This window comes from Grampus griseus (assembly GCF_964374135.1).
Source record: "Grampus griseus genome assembly, chromosome: 12".
NCBI lineage: Eukaryota > Metazoa > Chordata > Mammalia > Artiodactyla > Delphinidae > Grampus > Grampus griseus.
Genome location: NC_139006.1, coordinates 23018807 through 23029434, shown reverse-complemented (window position 1 = coordinate 23029434; position 10628 = coordinate 23018807). Strand labels below are relative to the sequence as shown.

General features: G+C 50.9%; 1 protein-coding gene across 1 annotated transcript; it reads left to right on the top strand.

Annotated features, from left to right (window-relative positions):
- Positions 1–391: 391 nt before the first annotated feature.
- On the top strand, positions 392–9420 carry LOC309831342 (SEC14-like protein 3; the record flags this gene model as incomplete). Its single annotated transcript, XM_082668460.1, is given in 15 exon segments — positions 392–445; positions 1303–1305; positions 1309–1374; position 1378; positions 1665–1708; positions 1843–1882; positions 1885–1901; positions 2880–3068; positions 3989–4084; positions 4754–4814; positions 5974–6061; positions 7634–7736; positions 8132–8271; positions 8371–8540; positions 9356–9420. Coding segments are annotated over 15 exon segments (1137 nt in total).
- Between the last annotated feature and the right edge of the window lie 1208 nt (positions 9421–10628).

Sequence of the window (10628 nt, the reverse complement as noted above, 5' to 3'; positions counted from 1 at the left end):
GTGCCTGCAGGGAGCAGTCCTCACTCCCCCTGAAATCCTGCCTTCCCTGGAGGCCTGGGGAGCACTGAGGGGGGTTCTACAGGTACCTAGCCTGGACTCCCATGCCATGGGAAGCCAGCCTCATTTCCTCCCAGCCTCTTCCACCTGGCAGGGGACCTCTGACACGCCCTCCCGTGTACATCTGCCTCCCCCACCCCAAACTATCCCAGAGCCAAGCACGGGACCTCACTTAATCCCAATTATGTAATGTGCAACCCAACAGCTGGCCAAGAAGGAGGCTCCTGGAGCCACGCCCAGGAGTGGGGGCAAAAGGCTCCGCTTGGTCAGGACCACAGACCAGACTTGGCCTCTGCCTGCAGTGGCCTCCACTCCTCCAGCCTCACCCAGCACCATGAGTGGCCGAGTCGGAGACCTGAGCCCCAAGCAGGCAGAGACCCTGGCCAAGGTGAGAGCCAGGGGAAAAGGGCTGAGAGGAGGAGGGAGGGCGGTGGCCGGAACACTGCCCCACTCTTTTGATTCAGCATGTCCTTGACATTGTCTCTTTGTCATCACCTCACTCAGGGTCAGGTCTCCCAGTGCCTGGTGACATCAGCCCTGTCCAGGGCAGAGGTTGAGGGAACAGCACCACTTCCGGGCAATAGTGTGGGTGCCAGATCAAGCCTGACTTCTCATCCAGGAGCCAGACCCAGAGACCTTTACCTGACGTGCCCCTCCCCACCTCCCCTTAGGTGGGAGCTGAAGATGGTCTGCCCTCTGACTCTGTTCCCTTTCCCTCCCCAGGACCCTGACAGATGACTGTCTGTAAGAGCTGAGAGACGGAGCAGAGTATGTTATCCCCACGGTCAATGGGGAAGAGGACGCATAATCACTAACAATGTTTTTGTAGAAAATGGGATGGAAAAAAAGACAGAAGCCTTGGTGGGCTAACACATGAAAAGAGCTAAGAATACATTCATACTCCAATCTACTTACCCACCCATCCACCCATTTATCTTTTCTTCCATCCATCCTTCTACTCCCACCCACCTGTCTGTCTGCTCACACACCCATCTCTCCTTCTGTCCATCCACTATTCATTGATTTGTCCTTCCTTTTTTCCCATCCATCCATCCATTCTTTCTTCTTTCTATTTACTCACCCATGTATCCTTCCTCCCATTCACCTACCCGTCCATCCACCCACCCATCCTCCATCACTGTAGGCCAGACTGCACTGGAAGAGAAGGAGGCAAGACGAAAACAATCACTGAGTCTGGGGCAAAGGCTCAGTGTGAAAACCTCTTCAATCAACGTCTCTTCCCAGTTCTGAGAAAATGTCCAGGATGTGTTGCCTGCCCTGCCCAACCCAGATGACTATTTCCTTCTGCGCTGGCTCTGAGGTGAGGGCAGAGGTGGGGGAGGTCACGGTGAGGGGGCAGTGAGAGGGCCCTTGTCCCAGCTGCTCCAGAAGGACCCAGGGCTCTCAGGATCCTACCATACCACCTTGCTTCACATGTTCAGGTGCAGGAGAGGGGAGGGGACAGGAAAGGGAGGTCCCACCCAGGCCCCCAGTGCCCTCCATAGCCCCCCACTGCCCTCCATAGCCCCTCACTGCCCAGGACCAGGGCAAGATGACTGCAAGGCAACCTCTTTCCCACCCCATGCCTTCTTTCCATCGTCTCACAGCTCAGAATTTCGACCTGCAGAAATCAGAGGCCATGTTCCACAAGGTGAGACCCATCCCCTCCCTGGAAATTTGGCGAGGGGCTTTGTGGGGGCAATCCCTGCCTCCAGCCCCTACCTCCAGCCCCTCCTCAGGGGTGCTGGGAGCCCAGTGAGACCTTACCACTCAACTCCCTTTCAGTACATGGAGTTCCGGAAGACCATGGACATTGACCACATACTGATTGGCAGCCCCCCGAGGTGAGCCAACACCTGCACAGCCCCCAGTCTCTTATAGACTTACCACCCGAGCAGTCTCTGGATCATCGGGACCGTGAGTGGAGGGTAGCAAAGACCATGAGTGTGCAGGCACCTCTCCTATAACAATTATGACTATTTCCTGGGGGCTTATGAGGTCCAAGCGTAAGTTAAGACTTTATCTGCATGATCTCATTTAATCCTCACAACCCCATGAAATGGGTACTGTTGTCCCCATTGTACACATGAGGACACTGAAGCCCAGCAGTGGTTAAGCAGCCCACCCAAAGTCCCACAGCCCCAAGGTGGAGCTGGGATTTGAGCTCAAGCTTGTCTGTCCTCCAAATCCAGGCTCTTCAACACCAGAGTTAGCTCGTGGCTCTGAGCCCTCACCCCTAGGGTCTTGGTTAAAGCATCCTGTCTAGGTGGGAAAGAAACTTAGCTCACCAAGAAGTTGGGGAGAAGAGTCCCACCACCGGCATCTTAGTAAAGCAGTGGTCCTAGTTTCATTTGTGGAGCACAAGCTCTGAGTCAGGCACTGTGTGATCTTGGGGACTTTCCCTAACAGAGGAGAGGGAATGGGGCTCAGATAGGTGGCATCACTTGCTCAAGGATGCACAGGAGGGAAGCAGTAGCATCTGTTTTTGAACCAGGTCTGTGACCTTCAGAATCCATATTCTTCATCACTAAGCCCAACTCCTTTCCATGGAAAGGGACACAGGAGACATTGGGGGCAGAACCAAGGAGCCCAGAGGCCTCAAGCAGGCACGGCTGAGACCTGCCTTGGCCATGTACCTGCTGTGAGCAAGACCTCCTCCTGCAAGCCCCTCAGTTTTCTTAACTGGACAGTAGAGCTGCCCTCTAGTAGAGGGACAGTGCTTGTACCACGGTGTGTGTTGGCTCAGGCCACCCACGGCAGCCTGGTCTGGGTATCTCTGGGAGGTGCATGATGCCAAGTTTCGTGTGTTTGTCCATGCCCAGGTGATCCAGAAGTACATGACTGGGGCCCTGTGTGGCTGTGACCATGTTGGCTGCCCTGTGTGGTATGACATCGTCGGGCCGCTTGACCCCAAGGGCCTGCTTTTCTCTGTCACCAAGCAGGACCTGCTCAAGACCAAGATGAGGGACTGTGAGGGCATCCTGCACAAGTGTGACCTGCAGACAGAGCGGGTGAGGCTGCCAGGGGACTTGGTCCCAGGAACACACCTGTGCTCTGCGCTGTCGCAGTCAGAGGGCTCTGTGGTCAAACACCAGCTCTGCCACTTCCCAGATGGGTGTACTGGTTTTCCACCTTGGAAAGTGGTAACTTTGGTGGTGGTAACTTTGCCACCTTGGAAAGTTACCTCACCTCCCTGAGCCTGTTTCCTCACCTATAGAACAGGGACAATAATAATGTTTGCAAAGATTAAATTAGATAATGCAAGTATATGGCTGGCATACAGGGCCTGATTCATATTTCTCAGAATGCTATTACCTACTGTTATTCCCTCAGAGTCTTTACCCCTGTTGTTCCTCTGTCTGGATAGCCCGACCTCCAGCACACACACTTCCCTCCCACACTTCCCTTGGCTCTCTCCTGTCTATCTTTCAGGTCTCAAACTGTCACTTTCTCTGAGGCCCCCATCTGGGTTAACGTGTGTTCCCACAGCTCCCATGTTGTCCAGCTCTCACTTCAGGACCATGGGGATCTGGTTGCTTGTCAGTCTCCCCAACCAGCCTGTGAACTCTTTAAGGACAAGAACTCTGGATTATTGAGCTACATGCTATACTTACAGTGTCTGGCTCAAAATAGCTGCTTAATAAATATTAGTTGGACAAATGGAGGAATGAATGGCTGAATAAACAGCAGTATGAAGGGATGGATGGGTGAACTGATGAGTGGGTGGGTCAATTAATGGGTGGATGGATAGACATGATGGGTGGATGGGTGGATGGTGGATGGATGGGTAGTAAATGCATTCACTGTTTTGTCCACTCATTCATCTGAGGGCAAAGTAGGAATGTGGGAGAAGCCCTGAAGGATCATGTGCTGGGGTCACCATCTCCCAAGTCCTGAGCCTGCACCCTGATCCTTGCTCTCATCCTCACAGCTGGGGAGGAAGATTGAGACCATCATGATGATAGTTGACTGTGAAGGCCTGGGGCTGAAGCACTTCTGGAAACCCCTGGTGGAAGTGTACCAGGAGGTGGGGAAAGGCCCCTGGGCACCCCTGCTTGCTTTAACGACCAGCTTGGCCTGCTGTGACCTTGCTGCTAACTCAGAGCCAGGATCTGGTAAAAGGTGGTGGCCTTCCTGGGCCCCATCACTGCAGCTCAGGACCCAAAGATATGTTGGCTGGAAGATCCCACAGAACAGGCCTCAGGGACAACACTGTACTGAGTCCATAGGGGCCAGCTTCAGACAAACCCTGCCCAGCCCTGTCATCCCTAGCTCTGTGACTCAGGCGAGTCGCTTTATCCCTCCAAGCTTTATTTTCCTCACTTACAAAATGGGGATACTGATTGCACTTCAAAGGGATGTAGGGATATTTCAGTGAGTTGTTATGTAAAGTGTATACACAAGTGCTTGGCAAATAGCGTTTAATAAACAGTAAATGTTTTATTTACTATTATATAAATTATTATTATATACTACCATTGTTATAACATTTGCTCTAAAAATGATTATTGTTATGTAATAACAGGTTATGGTTGCAATAGTCTGGGGTGAGATTTCCTCCAGGGGCCATGGAGGTGATGGAAAGAAGGGAAACCCTCCACAGCCCTCTGAATCCTCCAGAGGGGAGGTTGCAAAGGGAATGGGAGTAAGAGAAGAAGAGGTGTGGGCTCTCATGGGGTCTCTCTTGGTTCCACAGTTCTTTGGCCTCCTTGAAGAGAATTACCCAGAGACCCTGAAGTTCATGCTCATTGTGAAAGGTGTGTGGCAGGTGACTTCACTCCCCTGTGCCTCCAATTCCTTATCTGCACCCTGGGGACAATACTAGTGCCTTTTTCCCTGGATAGCAGTGAGGCAGATTGGTTGTTTGGCTGCATGCAAATCAGAGTGCCTGAAACAGAGTAACTTCTCCATAAATGGTAACTTCTGTGGTTGGCTTTACTGCAAGAAGAGGCAGCTCCCACCTCAGTTCTTCCAGGAATCCCCCCTCACCTTTCCCACCCATGTTGATCTCTCCCTCCTAAACTGCCTCTGGCACTGGCAGCTGGTGCAGCCCAGTCTGGCCTTTCCTGTCAACTGCTTTCTGGGGCCTCCAGTTGTCTTGTGTGTATTCATCCTGTTTTCCTTGGGTTGTCTGCTCGTTGAAGGCAGGGCCTCTGATTCTCCACTTCTGTTGTATCCCTCACAGGCCTGGGGCCAGGTGGAAACCCAATAGGTATTTGGGTGGTGGTGGTTTGGGTGGGTGGGTGGATAGAAAGATGGATATACGTTTGATGGGTGACTGGTTGATTCATTGCTTAGTTTTTGTCTATTTGGCCAGTTGTTTAGCTGGCTGGTTGACTGGTGGTTAGTTGGATATCTGGTTGTCTGGTTGGGTAGTTGTTAGCTTGGTAGACTGAGTGACTAGTTAGCATTTTGATTGCCTATGTGGGTGAGTGGCTAGTTGGCAGATTGGTTAGTTGGTTGGCTGATTTGTTGCTTGGCTGTATCTTGGATGGTTGATTGCTGGTTTGAATGGTTGACTGACTGGAAGAGGCGGTTGGTTGGGCAGTTAGCTGGTGGTTTAATTAGCTGATTGGTTTACTGATTGGCTGACATGTTGATTGGTTGTTTGACTATTTGGTAGGTTGGCTGTTTGATTGGTAGGCTGACTGATGGGTTGGTGAGAAGGTGAATTGATTGGCTATTTTTTGGCTGGTTTGCTGGCTGTTTGATTCATTGGATGATTGATTGGGTGGTTGGTTAGTTGGCTGCTTGTTGTTTTAGTTGACCGATTGGTTGGATGGTTTGTCAGGTGCAGGGCATTGGAACTTGCCGAGGTAACTCATTATTCCTCCACATTGTTGGCTATGACTGTTACGGAGAGAGTGGCCCAGTGGAATTATCTTTTCCCCATTATACTTGCTTATATCTCTCCAGCCACCAAACTGTTCCCTGTGGGATACAACCTCATGAAGCCCTTCTTGAGTGAGGACACTCACAGGAAAATTATCATGTTGGGAAATAAGTAATTCCAGCTCCATCCCCTAAGCTCTACGTATGAACTTTGGAGTAAGTTTGGTCCATCACCCCCTCCAGAGATCCACACATCACCTAAAGTCAGAGGCTCCTCCTGCTCAAAGATGAAATGGGTCTTACACTATAGAGTCTATCCTGTTACCTCTGTCTTACTCCCTGCCATACCTCTTTGGTGACTAAAATCTCCACATCTTTCTCCTTTTCAGTTTCAGTTTGGTTGCTAGTCAACCTCTGGGCTATGGGCATCAGTTTCTTTTCAACACTCATCGCCTCAGTGCTTCTAAAGGCAATTTGGGCTGAAGAGGATGAGGAAGAAGAGCAGGAAGAGGAGAAGTGATTCAGAGAAGGAATGCTCAATAAGGACGGACTGGATAAGTAAGTAACAATGCATCCATTTGATGAATGATTGGGCAGCCATGAAAAGTGATTTGATGTCATGGGAAATGTCATTAAGTTGAAAAATAGATTATAAAGTGGTGTGGATAGTATGGTCTTATTTTTATAAAAACAATATATTTCTAGAAGGAAATACAACAAAATAATTTGTGGTTAGCAAGAAATCAGGTGGTTTATAATTTTTTTTATATATTTCTAAACTTTCAGAATTACATGTATTACCTTTATAAGTGGGCAAAAAAATGTTTTAATGATAAAAAAAAAGAAATAGAGAAGAGAAATAGTTCTTAAACTCAACCGGTGACCCTGAGCTTGGAGGATAACATCTCATAGTCAGAATGGTCAGATCATCAAATCAGGAGATCTGAGGATCCAGGGGGATGGGGATGAAGCTAACAAATCCCTGTTTTCTCTCCCTTTCTGATACCTGAGTCTCTGCCTCTGCCTAGATCCACTGGGGTAGGGAGCTGGGTGGATCACAAGGTAGCCCCCAAATCCTGGAGCAGTGTGGGTAACTGCCACACTCCAGACCCACGTCCAGGCCTCTGCCCCATGTGGTGGCGCACAGGGTTCTGTGCATTTGACTGTGAGATGCCAGGCATTATGGTCTTCCTTCTCATCCCACTGGTATCTCCCATGGCCACAGCAGGGGATAACTTGAATTGGTTATAGGTCTGGGGCCATGGTGACACCCCAGGATCCAGAACACTTAGAGCTTTGCATAGGGCATGAAGAACAATAATGGGCATTATGATTGTGGTGATTAAGCAGCAGAGAGGGGGAGGTCCTTTCAAAGACCCAGGGCTATCCCTCTCCACCCAGAGGTCTGACTTGTGTATGCCACTTGCACACAGTGTGGCCCCTGACATGGTCCTTGACCTCATTAGGCTCCTTGAAACAATTAGACAACTCTAATTGTGACTGCTTATGACTGGGAGACCCTCAAAAATGTGCAAACCCATCAGCCAGGGAAAACGTGTTTCCATAGCAACACAATGCTGGAAGACATTTCTGCAGCCTAAGGCCTGGGGGCCCAGGGAATGGGCCCTGGCAGCCTAGCTCCTGTAGGGCTTCTCCCCAAGGTCAGGTCCTCCTGGTAAGAGGGGGGCTGATGGGTCCCCTCCATGCTCAATAGTCCCCCTTCAACCCCTCTCCCCACAGACAGCTGGAAGGAAGGTTTGCTAAAACTCATCAGTCCTGAAGAACTGCCTGCCCAGTTTGGGGGGACCCTGACCAACCCAGATGGGAACCCCAAATATTTAACTAAGGTATGAAGAGCCCCAGAACAGGGGAGGGTAGAGGAGTAGAGCTCGGTTCCTTTCTCACCCTCTCATTCATTCCACAAATGTCTATGGAGAAACCCCTGTGAGCCAGGTATTGAGTTAGTCCCAGCCCTGCCCTGACAGAGCCCTCAGCAGCTGTGCAGGCAAACAAGAAATGGGGAAATTTTGACCCAGAGGGACGAGCTGGGAGGGGAAGTTCCCAGAAGAGGCCCTGATTGAGTATGGAGGGACACAGGAGGCTTCCCAGGATGGGGGGGATGGGTAGGGGAGGACAGGATGAGCAGGATACTTCCAGGAGATGGGGAAATATCTCAGGCAGGAGAAACAGCATGAACAATGCAAGAGGTGGGGAGCAAGCCCATCTTGCTCTGTGTCTGCAAATCAAATGTGGTGGGGAGATCCCCAAGTCCGTGTACGTGCAGGACCAGGTGAAGACTCAGTACGAGCACTTGGTGCAGATCAGCCGCGGCTCCTCGCACCAGGTGGAGTACGAGATCCTGTTCCCAGGCTGTGTCCTCAGGTAAGGAACAGGCCACCAACCCACCCCTGGCTGGGCCCTAGCCCCTCAGGGACCCTTCAGCCTGAGCAGTGACCTGTTCCCCTCCTTCCCCCAACACAGGTGGCAGTTCTTATCTGACAGTGAAGACATTGGCTTCGGGGTTTTCCTGAAGACCAAGATGGGGGAGTGGCAGTGGGCTGGGTTGATGACGGAGGTGCAGCTCAACCAGCGCTACAACGCCCACCTGGTGCCTGAGGATGGGAGACTCACCTGCACGGAAGCTGGCGTCTGTAAGTCTGCCCTGGCTGGGCCCCAGCCCTGGAAGGTTGGAGCCACCTGTGCCATGGTTTATAGGAAGAAATAGAGGGGTAGTGACCACTCCCCCACCAAGGAACATACACCCTAGGTCAGTGCCATTCATCCATACAGTCACTCTTTCGGTTCACACTTGAGAGCACCGATCGTGTGCCAGAAGGGGCTGAGAGCACTCAGGCCGCAGGACACAGGCAAGGGACAGTAGGGCAGTGACATTCCCCAGGAGGAAGCTGGGCCTCTGAGAGGTAAATCAGCTTGTCCAGAGGCACACAGCTGAGTGTGGTACCAGGGTCCCACTTCAGCCTCGTGGTAGCTGCATAACCCTGAGCAAAAGTCTTACTGAGCGCAGGTTTGCTCACCTGTGAAGCAGAGGCTACAACTCCTACCTCTCGGGTGCCTGTAATGAGGCAGAAGGCATGCACAGGCCTCGCCCTGCACCCCACTTCATCAAGGGGCCTGGGAGGCCTCTGATGTTCTGAAATGCCCCCCTCGCATACCTATCATGTGACTGTCCAGGTGTGGACACAATGGGAGGCAGTGGCTGTTGTTCTCATTGCCAGTTGGTGCAACTAAAGCCAGGCTGGGCACATGCCAGGAGGAGGTCAATTTCTGTTTACAGGCCCTGCTCAGGAATGGCAGTTCCCATGGGGAAGGGAACAGCAGTTGGGGGAACTTGGTCCAGCTTGGCAAACACAACAGGTGGGAACACAGCCTGTTCTCCCCCATGGCCAGGGCGCAGGGAGTGTGTGAAGCCAGGCCAAACTACCTGTCTGTCCATCTATCCCCCTAGATGTCCTGCGCTTTGACAATACCTATAGCTTTGTCCACACCAAGAAGGTCAGCTTCACAGTGTAGGTGCTGCTTCTGGATGAGGGCATGCAGAAATAAGACAAGGAACTCACCCCTGTCTGGGCAGTTCCCTCACTTCCAAGAGACCCCTGACTGCTTTCGGCCTATATATCCTACTCTTCCCCCAGAAATTGCTCAGTAGTCCTCTTGACTCTGTGACATTAGTAAGTAAAGAAACAGCTGCCTTGGGGAAAACGCATATGCTGTGGTCAGATCAGGAAAGGTACGAGAGGCACAGCTTTGGAGAATGCCGAGGTTGCAGAAAAGGAAGAAACAAGGGTAAGAACAAGTGGATGTCCCTGAAACCCAAAAAATAGGAAAACGAGTCTCCTAGCCTTTGTCCTCACTTCTGAGGCATTTGTGTGCATGAATTTTTTCTCCATGAGTTATCAGCAACCTGGGTTGGATGTGTATCTAAATTCTTTTTGCTGCTACTCCTTATATAGTATATGCTCAATATATACTTGTGAAGTTGAATGGAGGTAGGGAGCAAGTGATTCATGGGTGTGCAAATAAGAAGTACTAGGGGAGATTTCAGCACCTCGGACAGGGACAGAGCCCTGGAGGGGATGGACTCTCTTGGAGACCCAGGTGACCCAGCCCCCAGACCTATGGCAGTGGCTGCCCCCTTGGGTAGGTAGGAGCTGCCTAGAGAAGGCTTTGTCTGACTCAGCACACAGCTTCCCCAGCCCATCTCTACCACCCTCACTGCCTTCCCTTGCAACTCACAGCTTATATTTTAAGCAATTAAAGGCACTTTCCTAGAAGCAAAGGAAGTCACATCTGGCTCTAGCTGCTGCCTGGCGATAATTAAAAAAAACAGCTGTCATTCGTTGAGTGCTCTCTATGTACCAAACACAGTGCCAAGTGCTTTATGAGTTTAGCCCATTTCACACGCCTACCCTGAGGCCACGTATCATGGTCACCTATGCATAAGGAAACCAAGGCTCAGAGAGGTGAAGTCACTCACCCAACATCATACAACTCTTTTTTTTTCTTTTTCTTTTTTTTTGGCTGTGCCACACAGCTTGCGGGATCTTAGTTTCCTGACCAGGGATTGAACCCATGCCCTCTTAAGTGGCAGATCCAAGACCTGTTTTTTTTTTTTCACTCCAAAGACATTGCTCTTAATTGCCCTATAATACTGCTTCCTAAGACCCTACTTTTACAGAGAAGGAGAGAAGGAATGACTTGTTTGTCCTAGATTGTCCAGT